Source organism: Oratosquilla oratoria, chromosome 1, assembly GCF_046742065.1.
Source record: "Oratosquilla oratoria isolate Oo_2021 chromosome 1, ASM4674206v1, whole genome shotgun sequence".
NCBI lineage: Eukaryota > Metazoa > Arthropoda > Malacostraca > Stomatopoda > Squillidae > Oratosquilla > Oratosquilla oratoria.
In genome coordinates this window covers 86,036,142-86,051,197 of record NC_134777.1, presented here as the reverse complement: position 1 = coordinate 86,051,197, position 15,056 = coordinate 86,036,142, and the positions used below count along the sequence as shown (strand labels likewise).

General features: G+C 38.6%; 1 protein-coding gene across 5 annotated transcripts in view; it reads left to right on the top strand.

Moving 5' to 3' along the window:
* Positions 1-15,056, top strand: part of LOC143019644 (2-amino-3-carboxymuconate-6-semialdehyde decarboxylase-like) — a 117,335-nt gene that overhangs the window by 82,595 nt on the left and 19,684 nt on the right. For all 5 annotated transcript variants that reach the window (XM_076175687.1, XM_076175812.1, XM_076175530.1 and 2 more), the window contains one exon: positions 3,980-4,200. In XM_076175687.1, the coding sequence (XP_076031802.1) occupies positions 3,980-4,200 (221 nt within the window). The remainder of the gene's footprint in view (positions 1-3,979; positions 4,201-15,056) is intronic.

Sequence of the window (15,056 nt, the reverse complement as noted above, 5' to 3'; positions counted from 1 at the left end):
AGTTATGCAACTGCATTTCGTTTCTGTTTTTTTTATACAGCATAAAATAGATAAAATATTGGCAATGTCTGGCAACCCCATTGCATAAAAAACATTATGCATATTGAAAAAGCATCAACATTTCTATAACTATATCGTCTTTTGCCACAGAATTGTGTTTATGGAGATATTTGGCAACTCCTCCTACCAGCATACCCCACAAAGACAGTGGACAGGTCACCAATACTCTTGAAAAGGTCAGAATAAGGTGATGTCGCTCCTGGCGCTCTCACTGTATGCAATACTTTTGATTCCTCATCCTGTATTGCTGCTGTGATCATGGGAAAATTAACAAGAAACAAGAGAGTGAAGCAGCAGAGTATAGAGAGAGCCTGTGAAATAGAAACAAGGAGAAGGAAAAAGAAAGAGGAGAAAAGTAGCATAACTGCACCCAGCACTTCACAAGCATCTACTAGCCACGCCCACCTTAAACCTCCTCCACCCATGCCACACCACTCACCCTCACCTCACACCTCATCAACAAAGAAGAGGAAATTGGAGATTTGCTATACATCGCAACCATCAAACAAATGGTCACAAAAAAATGGCCATGAAAATTTAAATCTCCCGTCCTGTAAAGTTTATGTTTTTATTCTTTCTGTTGTAATATCTTTGGTTGTTCTCTATGGATTTGTGTCATTTTTGTTTCATTTGAAAGAAAACATCATGCTCTTTATTTTCTACAGTAAAAAATAAAAGATAAATTTTATTTTATATTTATTTATTAAACCTGAATCTTGCAGCATTTTTTAATTATTCAGAGAAACAAATTAATAAAAAATCAAAGGTATTGGTTTGATAAAATGTATTCAATAGAATTTGTTCTCCAGACTCTTAAGCTTTCATTTCATACCAAGCTGAATGATGTGGAAATATTTTCCATTAAGTAATTAGAGCTTCACTAGAGCTCACTATGTCTTCACTAAATATTCACTATGCCTTATGTATACATGGGAGGAACACAATACCCTGAGGAATTATACACTAATATTTTTTTCTGAAGGATCTTGCTGATTTTTTCTGTGTGATATCTAGGTCTGAGGAAACCTTCACAGCATGAGTTTTATTCAGATCTGACGAGTAGTGTTTTATTTTTTAATAAAAAACATAAAAAATACCGTATTTTTGGGCTTCTTTCAAATCCTATCTCCTCTTACAATTTTTATTTGATGTCTTTCATTTTACAGCAAAAGAATCTTCTACATATGTAAAAAAACGAAATAGAGAGTTTTTTTTAATATCTTTGTTTAACGCTGAGGAAAAAAATATAAAAAAATTATCGAAAAAAAAGCAAAATTTTGACTTTGACACGTTATTAAAAAGAATTATTTAACATATGCAAAAAAACTCTCTATTTTATTTTTTGTCATTTATCTAGCTATTAATAGAGACCTCATATGAAAAAATCAGTTGAAAATTGAGGGAGGAGATAGACTTTGAGTATCAAAAACTTACATTTTTCAGAAATGAGTGTTAAAGTTTTTTTTTTTCCTTAGTTTGACTAAATTTTACATTAGGCCTCCTAAGACCCATTGAAAACAGGTTCCATTGTATTTTCATGATGATTTTGCATCTTTCAAATAACTCAGGCACTTTGTACCCTCCTACAGTGTAGGATATTATTCACTCAAAGTGAGGGTCTCATAAGCCGCCACCTCACTCTTTGTCGCAAAGTTTGAGTTCTTGGTCTAGAATGACCCAGCAAGGTAGTCTGATTGCTGGGATTCAGCTCTCTTTCTTTTCTTGGGTTTCCTTTCTGGTGTTGGAACAGGCTCTTGCTACATCAGGGACATCACTGTGAGGTTTGAGACTCTAAACCCAAGGTGTTGCAACAAGGAGGCATCCTTGTAGCCACTTGTTAGCAAACAGTTGTTTGCGTAGAGACAACTTGTCTGATATAGGTGTAGAGGACAGAGGATCAGGTGCTGAGGATGTGGATGTAGATGGAAGGGAGAGAGCTGCTGGAGGGAGTACTAGTGGTGGTGGCGGAGGTGGTGATAACAAAGTTGATGCTGGGGTTCTTTCTTTCTCCCCTTGAGTTGCTAATGTAGACGTTCTTATCTTCTGCAAGTATGCCTTTTGTTTGGATAGCTTAGGCATGGCTAATATCTTCAAATATCTCTTCACTGAAAAATAGATGTGAATTTCACACGGCAAATTAGTGAATGCGGCAAGCTAATGTGTACATGTCCTTTACTTTGTAAGACTCAGGCCACTGCCAGTCGTGCAGGCTGAACTTCCTCACACCACATACTCATGTGCATGCAGGACGTAAGAGAAAACTTTATGAGTGTATCAAACGCAAAAAAAATAGGGTAAAATATGGTCAAAACGTATGTAAACAATGGTCGTGCGCAGCATGTGGCTGCCGGGGGGAGGGAGGGTAGGCCCTTTAAACCCTTTAAAAATGGCGGTACGATAAAAACACTTTACCAGCATCTAGAGCAAGATCCCTACTATGTATTTATGCAATAAAAAAAAAAAAATGATTTTTTCTTAAATCTGGGGGCGGGGGTCCCCTTAAATGCATATTTGAAAATTTAATTTCACCTACTCAATAAAGTAATGTGACACTCCCATAATATCAAGTGTAGTATAATGGAGTTTGGAAAAAAGTAAAACTAGAATATTGAGAAATTACAAAATTGGTGAAGTAAAAAAAGTGCCATCTTTGTCGTTGCTCTTTGAATTCTTTCTAATTTCTTTATATTATTTTCAGTACAGGGTGTCCATAGTGTTGCAGTATACTCCAATCTTTGTCTTATCAGTGTGACTAATATTTTCTTTACCATTTCCTCATCCAAGTAGTCAAAGACCACTTTCATTGATCTTAGTAAGTTGAAGGTTTCTCCAACTATTTTGTTGGTATGTTTGTCTAGTCTTTGCTGATAATTACTTCTAGGTCCCTTTCTGAGCTTACTTTTTTTTACTTCCTTTGTACCAATTTTATATTGCCTTGATATTCTATTTTTACTTTTTCCAAACTCCATTATTCTACATCTCTTGATGTTGAAGTTCACTTCCCACTTTTGACTCCATTCCCAGACTTTATCCAGGTCTTTCTATAGTGATTCACAGTCATGAGCATATGTCATGAAGCAACGCACTCCATGGCATATGTTTGGGCAACACACAAAAATATATCCAGGATCTGCCCTTGCCTTGAGTTAGTTACCATCTGTGACATGCATAGGAACATAGTAGCAGTATTCTTTTTCTCCACTACCACCATTGGGGGATCAGCAGGAAGAGGTAGAGGCATAGAAGTGGTAAATAATAGGCTCAAGAGGATAGCATAGAGGAGTAATAGTACAAAAGCATCTCATTATTTCTTTATTAATAGATATTTTACTCCAAAGTAGATGAATTATGTGTGGCTCTGGTTTGTAGGGGGCTAGTATGATAGTTTTCTAGTTAGACGTAATGCAAGTACATAAATTAACATGTCCTGTGTATTAGCAATTCCTGGGTCTTAAATGAACATTTTCTCAGTTTTCCATATTTGGCTCTTTCAGTCAACATTCCTTACTGTTGTACTTCTGTTGTTCTTCATGCTTTCTCCTGCAATGTTTCCTGGCCTCTCCAACACAAACTTTACCAAGTCACTTTTCTTGTTTAATATAGATTGACCTCCCCCATTTTTTATTAATTTATTTATATTTTTTTATTTTTTTATTTTTTATCTGTCCTTTTGAAAAGAAGCTTATACCAAGAGGCACTTAGCAATGACCAAAACCTTACTCTAAGCTCTATGTTCCCAGATATCTGCCAGGGCAAGAACCAGGTGCTGTTAGCCACTGAGTCCAAATAATGTTCATGTTTAGCAAAATATCCCAATATTTTCCTTTACAATTTCCTTCTATCTTTTCACCCAATTCCATATTTACCTCTAGTCATTCATCTTCAAGACTTGTGATGATTATTCTCATCATTCTTACAGAATCTTGAATGAAGACTTAGCTGCAACAGTTCAGCAGAACCCCAAGCGGTTTGTAGGCCTTGGCACAGTACCCATGCAGGCCCCTGAGTTGGCCGTCGAGGAACTAAAGAGAATTAAAGGAGACTACAATTTCCCTGGCATCCAGATTGGGTCGCATGTGAATGACTGGAACCTGGATGCCAAAGAGCTGCAGCCAGTGTGGAAGACATGTGAGGATTTAGGTGAGTCAGGAGAAAGGGAAAAGGAATCAGGATGGGCCAAGAGGGATGGAGTAGGTGCTGAGAAGGAGATGAGGGATGAGGAAGAGAAGAGGAGGGTGGTGAGGAAAGGAAACATAAATTTTGTTGGGTATGCCAGAGATAAGTTTCACATACAATAACTACAAAACAGATGTAATTTTCCACTCTTGGATCCTAACATATATGTTAGTGTAGCTTATACCTACCATTATGTCATTTACATATAGCAAGAACAATATAAGTGCCAGAAATGAACCCTAAGGAACTCCATTGGTCATTGCTTTCCACCTATTCTCTCACCCTTCACTACTGTTCTTATGGACTGATCTTTCAGAAAATCTACCACTGGAGTATTGATTGCATGGTAACATGCAGCCAATGCTTTAGGAACTATTTTGGGGCACCACTACAGACCAGAGTCACACTTCATTTGTCAATTTTAGAGTGAAATATTTACTCATAGAGGAATGATGCTACTTTTGCACTGCAGCCGTCCTTCCGTATGCTGTTCCCTTGAAACTGACTCGGCCCTTTCCCTTTAGAGGTGGTGGTGTGAGGGGTGTAAGAACTCTGATATTGTGTTTCCCATCCATATTGTAAAAGGTGCCCAAGTGGAATGGAGCAATGGGACTAGGGATCCTGCTCTCTGAAGGCATAGCTGGGTGTGGGAGGAAGACTCAACCAGAACCCTCATATTTTATGTCTTTAGGTATTAGTTTTTACAAGAGTAGTAGACCCTGTGTTAGAATTGGAAATGGAGAGAGCAAGTGGTTTGAAATAAAAGTGGGACTGTGACAGAAATGTGTCATGTCACCACGGCTGTACAATGGGTGGTGTGGGAGGTAAGGTGAGGGTAATGGGCAGAGGACTGGAGATGATTAAAGAAAATGGAGAAAAGTGAGAGGTGAGCCAGTTGTTGTTTACTGATAACACTGCACTTGTGGCAGGGTCAGAGGGGGGAGGGAGTTAGTGATGGAGTTTGGGAAGGTATGCAATAGGAAAATGTTGAAGGTAAATGTGGGTAAAAGTAAGGTGTTGAGATGTATGAGGGGAAAGGATGGTAGCAAGTTGAAAGTAAGTCTAAGTCTTAAAGGAGAGAGGATGTAGGAAGTGGATAGTTTTAGGTGTTTCAGGAAAGGGAGGAGTGGCAGTGGAAGTAAATTGTAGACTGAGAGAAGCAAGTTAATGCCCTCGGGGATTAAAAAGTATCATGAGAATTAGGCATTTGGGAATGGATGCAAAGAGGAGACCATATGAAAGGGTGATTGTGCTGATGGTGTAATACTGTGATCTATATTTGACTTCAATATATTAACTATATGCAATTAAAGGTATGGTGATATTGATACTACTGCTGTTTTGACCAGGATGATGCTCTCTGTGGTGTGTGTGTGTGTGTATATATATAGATATATATATATGTATATAAATAAAACTTAAACCCACTCTTGGAGAAAGATAAGCTGAGATACAGAGTAAACCGTATATTTCGACCACTAACTGTGGTCCTCTTCAGCAGTTACAATTACAGGGTACATAGACAGGGGTTATATACAGAGGAGGAAGTTACAGTGAGGAACTCAGCAAGCCTCAGGTCACTTGCCCTGAGTGAGGTCGGACGTTTCGTCCTGTGGAGATGAATTTATTAACAGCCATACTAGTAATGGCATCTGGTGACCATTGACCTTTTGAAGTATTGTAATTTGGAAACAGTTTTATTAATGAGGACTCAATAATTTTTCTTTTGAAACTACAATATGAATTGTATACTGTAGCTGCATTCTTCCAATCTATTCTGTGATCTAAAAGACTAGAATGGAGGAATACAACATAACACTCACTCTCTCCATTTCTAATCCTAACACAAGCTCTACTATCGTAAAAACTCCTGACTGCTCTTAAAAGCTTTCCTCCTATCCCATATATCTGCAGTACCTCCCATAGTGCCTTCCTGTTTATATATACGTAACTCAATTAAATAAGTGGGTTGTTATGCTGTAGTGATCCACTGGCCATAATACAAGGAAAATTATATATTTATACAGGTATTTGTTGACTTATGACCTATACGACTTGTGACTGGTTGGCAGGCATCACTTCCTTGCCAGACAGTAGAAAAGTTTAGTTTTTCTAATTTTGTTCAACATAGGTTTAACACAAGTCATTCCAAGGCTCCAAACACCTATACTGAAAACTACTTGTCTCAGTTACATGTCTTCTTTACTTTGTAATCATGTCTTTCAATCATTCCTTGGTAAGATTTTTTTATGAAACTCCTCACTCCTATGTACATCATGATCAAATCTCCCTCACACACATTTCTCTTCCAATGTAGTCAGATTTATTTTGTTCCGTCTTTCTTCAAAAGATCAATTTCTCATACAAGGAATCAGCATATTTTTCCACTTCATGACCTCCAGTTTATGTATGTAGATTATGGTATGGTATGGTAGGCTGTTCAGGGTGGTATAGGGGGTAGGCTGTTCAGGGTGGCCCAAAATCCCTGGACATTGGAAATTATAGGTTGTAGTTGTGGAGGGTTGATAATCCTCATAACTTGAGGAATGGGTGAAGGGGGATAGTTACAGTGGGAGCCAAGGTCCAGGAGATTGGAGTCACCGACCGGGACCACGCTCGCTCCCTTCAATGCGGGCGTGTCTATATTTCAAAACTTGAAAAATGATATAGTAAGGAGCAACTTGTGATGTAAATCACCAACCTAGGCTAATCAAATATAACATGATAAACATATTTTAATGGCATTAATACTACGATAAACACACAACTTGAATGCAAATAAGAACATTGATTCACAAGAACACACAACTTGAACGTAAACAGTTGAACATTGATTCACAAGAACACACAACTTGAACATAAATAATTGAACATTGATTCACAAGAACACACAACTTGAATGTACATAATTGAACATTGATTCACAAGAACACACAACTTGAATGTAAATAATTGAACATTGATTCACAAGAACACACAACTTGTATGTAAATAATTGAACATTGATTCACAAGAACACACAACTTGAATGTAAATAATTGAACATTGATTCACAAGAACACACAACTTGAATGTAAATAATTGAACATTGATTCACAAGAACACACAACTTGAATGTAAATAATTGAACATTAATTCCACCTATGATTTGCATGTTCTACCTAGCTAGCCCTGTGCGCTTGGAATCTTAACTAAAATTTCTACAAATACCTTAATGCCTCTGGAAATCTCTCCATGGAGACTAGTACATATGCTCGTCTTCAAATGAAGGGCGATCTCCATTCATGCAGGATGCAGCTGCTGTTGGTAGATACACATGGTACCGAGGGCGGCGGGAATCATGGCCGACCTCACCGGAAGAACACTTGGAGCTGAGCCTATTTCTGTAGATGTCCACCCAGAATCCCTAAATGCCTCCGAGGAGACTGTATTACATATGTTCATCTTCAAATGAAGGGTGATCTTCATTCATGCAGGATGCAGCTGCTGTTAGTGGATACACATGGCACCGAGGGCAGCAGGAATCATGGCCGACCTCGTCGGTGGAACACCTTTAGCATCTGTTTCCATAGATGTCCCTTTCACGAATGCACTGAATAGAGTTATGTTCTTATTATTGAATCCCTGAAGTCGGGTCAACACACAGATCAAGAGTTACAATCACAGAAGGCGAAACTTGTCGCGATAGAAGCAAGTAAATGCCTTGGTGGATTAAAAAGTGTAATGAGAAATAGAACATAAGAATGAAGGAGACTGCAAGAGACCATAAGGCCTACACTAGGCAGCTCTGCAGCAATCACCACCTGTCATCCCCATCCGTAAAGTTGTCTAATCGTGTCTTAAAACAACTGATAGTTTCAGCGCTTACTACATGGTTACTAAGTTTATTCCATTCGTTGACCATCCTATTAGTAAACCAATTCTTGCCTATTTCCTTTTTAAATCTAAATTTGTCCAGTTTATAACCATTACTGCGAGTCCTGCCCTGTTGTTTTAATATGATGACCTTGTTTGCATCACCCTTGTTAAAGCCTTTGATCCACTTGAACACCTCTATTAGATCACCCCACACTCTGTGTCTTTCCAGAGAGTGTAAGTTAAGGTGCCTAAGCCTCTTTTCGTAAGGCAAGTTTCTGAGTCCATGTATCATTTTGGTCATTCTTCTCTGTACTGATTCTAGTGAATTGATGTCCATTCTGTAGGACAGAGACCAAAACTGTACTGCATAGTCAAGGATGGGTCTAACTATCGCTAGATAGAGTTTAATAATTACCTATACACTTTTATTTGTTACCGTCCTAGCAATGAAACCTAATGCTCTCTTAGTTTTATTCCTGGTGCTAATGCACTGTTTCTTGGTTTTAAGGTCCGGACTCACCAGAACTCCCAAGTCTCTCTCGCACTCAGTTTTCTCTAAAAGCGTGTTATCTAAGCTGTATCTATTTTTGGGGTTGCGTAGCCCTATGTTTAAAATGCTACACTTAGAGATATTGAAGTTCATTTGCCATTTCACTGACCATGTGAACAATTTGTTAAGATCATCCTGCAGAATCTCTGCGTCGTCTCCTGACCTAATTAGGCATCCTATTTTAAAGTCGTCCGCAAACTTACTAACATCACTATTTATCCTGTCGTCTAAGTCATTTATGTACATAATGAACAACAAGGGACCAAAAACCAAGCCCTCGGAGACCCCACTAGTAACATTGCTCCACCTAGATTTTACTCCATTTATGGTGACCCGCTATTTTCTGTTAATAATCCAAGCTCTAAGCCATTCTAACACTTTTCCTCTTATGCCATGGGCTTTGATTTTATTTAGTAGCCTCTGGTGTGGCACCTTGTTGAATGCTTTGCTAAAGTCAAGGTAAATAACATCGTAATTATATACTTTAGTGTAAAAGGATAGAAGATTAGTCACACATGACTTACCCTTGGAGAAGCCATGCTGTGAATCATGAATTAAATTATGTCTTTCAATGTGTTCTCTTGAGTCTATTTGCTATTACTGATTCAAGCATTTTTCCTATAACCGATGTCAAACTGATTGGCCTGTAGTTGCATATAGACAATCTATCTCCCTTCTTAAAAACAGGAACAATGTTTGCTTGCCTCCAAGCAGTAGGCACAAAACCAGTGTCTACTGATTTATTAAATATTTCAGTTAACTGGTCGCAGATTTCAAATTTACATTCCTTTAACATTCTCGGAAAAATTTCGTCTGGACCTGGGGATTTTGTAGCTTTCAGTCTTTCAATCTGCTTGACTACTTCTACTTTACTAAGGCTGATATTAGATAGACTACTTTCTTCATCCCCTCTGAAAATCGGATCACAGTCAGGTACTTTATCTAACCTCTCATTAGTAAACACCGATAGAAAATAATTGTTAAACTCCACTCATTTTTTCCTCCAATTCTATCATGACATTTTTATCATTTTTAATTGGTCCTATTCTTTCTTTATTTTTTGTTCTATAGAGATGAAAGAAACCCTTTGGGTTGGATCTTGGTTGACTAGCGACCTTAATTTCATAATTATGTTTTTCTGTATGTGTATTCTTTTTAACCAGCTTTGCCATTTTGTTATATCTTGATCTAAGGTGTGTTTCCCTGTTTTTCATTTTTACGTAAAGTCCTCTTTTCATTCCGATCTCATGTTTCAATCTGTCCGTCATCCATTTCGGAGTATTACGATTTTGCCGTATTGACTTCAGGGGGATAAATGTATTTTGTGCATTAATAATTAAATCAGTTAGATTGCTATACATTTCATCCAAATCACCTGTCTGTTGAACCCTCACCCCCAAATGACCTGACCCAAGGTATGCATATTACCCTCCGTGACCCGACCTCTGGTCATGACCTGACCCCCGGTCACGCACAGAGACTTGACAATGTCCAAAATGTCCGTATGACATTTCATATTCAATTTCAAATAGGTTTTTATATTGTCAAAGTTTGCTCTCCTGAAGTCTGGTACTTGGACGTTATTCGTACTTTTTAATTCTTCCCAAATAATATTAAATCTTATTTCTTGATGACATTTGGGAATGGATACTAAGAGGAGATTGTATGAAGGAGTGATTGTGCCGACAACACTGTATGGGGCAGAAACATGGAAAATAGAGAGGAGTTTGAATATGTTTGAGATAAGGTGCCTGAGAAGTATGATATTCAATTTCAAATAGGTTTTTATATTGTCAAAGTTTGCTCTCCTGAAGTCTGGTACTTGGACGTTATTCGTACTTTTTAATTCTTCCCAAATAATATTAAATCTTATTTCTTGATGACATTTGGGAATGGATACTAAGAGGAGATTGTATGAAGGAGTGATTGTGCCGACAACACTGTATGGGGCAGAAACATGGAAAATAGAGAGGAGTTTAATATGTTTGAGATAAGGTGCCTGAGAAGTATGATAGTGGTTACTAGGCTGGATAGAGTGAGAAATGAGGAGAATGAGGATGGAAAGGGAGTTGGGAGATAGGATGGATGAAAGAGTATTGGGATGGTTTGGACACATGGAAAGAATGAGTGAAGAAAGACTAGTAAAAGAGGTGTGGAAGGCAGAGGTAGAAGGAGTGAACATGAGGGGTCAACCAAGGATGAGATGGATGGATGGGGTAAAAGAGGCTTTGGGAAAGAAGGGAATGTCTGTTGAGGAAGGATGGGAGAGGACAGAAGATAGGAATGAATGGAGAATGGTTGTGTATGGATGATGCGGTGATGCATGATGGGGAGTGGGTGAGGGGTGAGGGAGTATGTGTGAAAAATAAATTGATGCAGCCTGAAGGGATTTCTCCCCATCTCCATTTCTGCATGAGGGGACGAAGAAGGGAGGTCACTGATTTAATGAAGCCGCCTTGCTGTGTCGTGTGACACTGCTTCTGACCCAGGGCTGTGGGCAAGATGCAGGGATGACCCGTCATTCAGGAGGAGCCAAAATAAGAGGGAGGGAAAGGGGTGGATGGGAGTGGAGTATGTGGGGATGGAATGGGTGAGAGTGGATTTTATGGCTTTGTTTTTTTGGCTACCACCCTTGTAAGGGGGAGAGCCTTTGGTATATGTATATAGGAGTAGAAGAAAAATGGGTATGTTTCAAGGAAGAGTGACAAAGTGTTTAAAGATGGTATGTGGGATGAAAAAGATGGGAGGGAACAGAAGGAAGGGTAGTAAATGATGGAATGAAGAGGTGAAGGTGATGGTAGAAGAGAAATGAGCATGTGTAGATTGGTTGCATGGCAGAACTAAGAAAGAATATGAGAGGTATACAAAAAAGAGGAGAAATAAAACATAAGGTGAGAGAGGCAAAGAAGAGAGCTGATAATAAATAGGGTAGGAGAAATAAATATTTGGGAATGGATGTAAAGAGAAGACAATATGAATGAATGATTGTGCCTATGACACTCTATGTGATAGAGACTTTGAATGTAAGAGTGGCAGAAAGGAGAAATTTAAATATGTTTGAAATCAAGTGTTTGAGAAATATGATGAGGGTTATGAGGATGGTTTAAGGGAGAAATGAGGAGATGAAAAGGAGAGCAAGGAAGCTGGCAGATAGGACTGATGAAAGAACACTGGGATAGTTTGGGCACATGGAAAGAATGGGTGAAGAAAGACTAATATAAAGAGTGTGGAAGGTAGAAATACTGTAAATGGATGGATGGGGTGAAGAGGGTCTTGAGTAGGGGAATGTATGTTGAGCAGGGAAAGTAGAAGTTAAGAGATAGATGTGAGTGGGTATATATATATATATGTGTGTGTGTGTGTGTTTTTTTTTTCCTAGACTGGCTAAGTAGGCCTGTCTCCCTGAAGAATGCCACAGCTGGAACAGTGCTCTTCCACAAATCCTTTACAGAGTGTATATTCTGTTGTTGGCATGTGTAATTATGTACAGTGAAGTCTTCCATAATGTGTTGTATAGTATTGGATGAAGTGTTGAATTCTGGTAGCTGAAAAGAGCTGGATGGTGGCCACACTGCAGCCTGGCCATGTAGACTCTATCCTTTTGGGGGAGAGAGGATTTAGAGGGATCGATATCAGGGATCTGGCATACAGCAGTGTATTGTCTTTCAGTCTGATGGAACAATGAGTGATGTGACTATGGATATACTCCTGGAGGTTGGTGTCTGGTGGTTGTGGAGGAAGAGAAGAGAGTAGCCCATTTGTATATAAGTTTTTTTTTCGGTGTGTGTGTGGGTGTTCTGCCATGTAGTGTAGTGGGTGTACTTGTGTTTGTGGAGGCTGCAGCAAGTGTTTGTTTGCCTCTCATGTCAATATGCTCCTTGACGAGGATTTTCATTTCATGGTGTAAATAGTCTGTAGGTGTTGTATTTGTGCAGCCTGTAATTGTCTTTAGGGTTTTGTTTTGTATGGTCTGTAGGGTGTTGTGGTGTGTCTTAGTGAGACTAAAGAAAGCAGGCTATGGAACTAAAGAAATCAGTGAAATGTTGAAGGTGGCTAAGTCCAAAGTCAAGAGGTACATGGTGCAATTTCAAGAGGGAGGAGGGTTGAAGATACCATTCCAGAAACCTAGGATAGGGTGTCCTAAGAAGACTTCTCCAAGGGTTTTGAATATCATAAAGCATACTTTGGAGTCAAATACACTAACAAAAGCAAAATCTCTGAAGGAGAAGTTATAGGACCCACTTTACTAAGTTACTGGGATGGTATCTCCAGCTCTCCTCCCTCCTGAAATCACACTATGCATCTCTTGATTTTGGACTTGGCCACCTTCAGCATTTCACTGACTTCTTTAGTTCCATGGCCTGCCTTCTTTAGCCCAATGATTCAGGCAATTATTTCTTTACTTCCTTTATAGGGGCCTTGGTAAAGATACAGACCCAAGGGAAATGAAGAAAATTAGTGTGAAAAAAAGGCAAAGTCCTGAAGAGAGGGGTTATCTGCAATGCTTTTCCCATGGTAGTGTGGGAGCAATTACCTGGGTTCTCCTTCATGTTTCACTCTGTTGGCCCAGCATGACATTAGGGGGTTGCCAGATACATTCTATCTACATAATTTCACCTCAGAAAATGCCTTCCTTTTTTGTCATAAATATATGGGTGCAAGGGGTAGGGGCTGCATACTTTTGACAGGTACTGTATGTGTATATGGTATGAGAGTGTTGTTGATATGGAGGTGTGGTATGTATTTGTGTTCTACTGTTCTGTTGGTGAGAAGTATGCCTGTAGTGAACTAGGTTTTGAATGTGGTTGTAGTTGTATGGTTGTAGTACTTCTGCAGCTTTGTCTGCATTACAGTGTGTCCATGTAATTGTTATGCCATCTGCATAACAAAAGATTTGTATTCCTGAGGTATCAGGTGTGGTTATATTGTGCATGTATAGATAAAACAGTAGGGGGGATAGAACTGAGCCAGCAGGTAGAAATGCCTGTGTCATATAATGGCCAAGCATCGCACACCAGAAACTTGAAGAATGGAGTACCACAAGGCTCACTGGAGAAAGGTTGTGAATATACATCAAATTGGCAAAGCCCAAAGGGATTTCCTCATGTCTTCTCTATTTATGTATGAGGGGATGAAGAGGGAGCATCGCCATGTAAGTGAAGTGATAGGGGTAAACCAGCTTTGGCTGCTGGGCCCTGCTGTAAATGTGCTGTGTCTTGCTGCATTACCTCTAATCCAGGCAGTGTGTATTTACCTAGTTGTATTTTACGGGAAGGGGAGCTATGCTCGTGGGGTCCCGTCTTCATATCTCATTTTATCTAAACTATTTTTAAATTCATGTATTGTTTTTGCACACACCACTTTCTCATCTAACTTGTTCCAACTGTTTATTACTCTGTGAGGAAAGCTGTTCTTTTTCAAATCTCTTCTATAGCTGTCTTTTTTTATTTTCTTTCCGTGTCCTCTTGTATTTCTGTTATCCCATTTTATCAGATTCTCTCTATCAGTAATTTCTATGCCTTTCATGATTCTGTAAATAGCTATCAAATCTCCTCTCTCTCTTCTTTGCTCTAGTGTCTGTAGTTCAAGTTTTTCTAGTCTTTCTTCATATGATAGTTTTGAGAGCGTTGGTGCCAATTTTGTAATTGCTCTTTGTATTCTTTCAAGTTTTTTTATACATTTTTTTGTACTTGGTGACCATATCGTTGCTGCATATTCCAATCTTGGTCTTATCAGTGTGATTAGGATTTTCTTCACCATTTCTTCATCCAGGTATGTAAATGCAACTTTGATTGTTCTTATTAAATTATAAGTTTCTCCAAAAACCTTATTTATATGTTTCTCAGGTGACATATTATTCATAACAATGACTCCCAGGTCCTCATTTTCTACTTTTTTTATTCCTTCTTCTCCCAATTTATATGCTCCTGTTATTCTGTTTTTGCTTTTTCCAAATTCCATTATACTACACTTTTTTGTATTGAACTCCATCTCCCACTTCCTACTCCATTCCTGTACTATATTTATATCTCTCTGTAGTGATTCACAATCTTCTTCAGTTTTCACTCTTTTCAGTAGTTTTGCATCATCTGCAAAGAAGCTCATATAGCTTTCAATTCCTTCATCCATATCATTAATATATATAGCAAACATTATTGGGGCCAGTACTGTTCCCTGCGGAACACCGCTTATTACTTCTTCCCATTTTGAGTGCTGGTTTCTTATCACTACTCTCATTTTTCTTTCTTGCAAAAAGTCTTCCATCCAATTTAGTAGTTTGCCCTGTATTCCTCCTTGAGTTTCTAATTTCTTAAGCAACTTCTTATGTGGTACTTTGTCAAAAGCTTTCTTTAGGTCTAGAAATGCACAGTCCGCCCATCCATCTCTTTCTTGTATTATATCTATTAGCCTT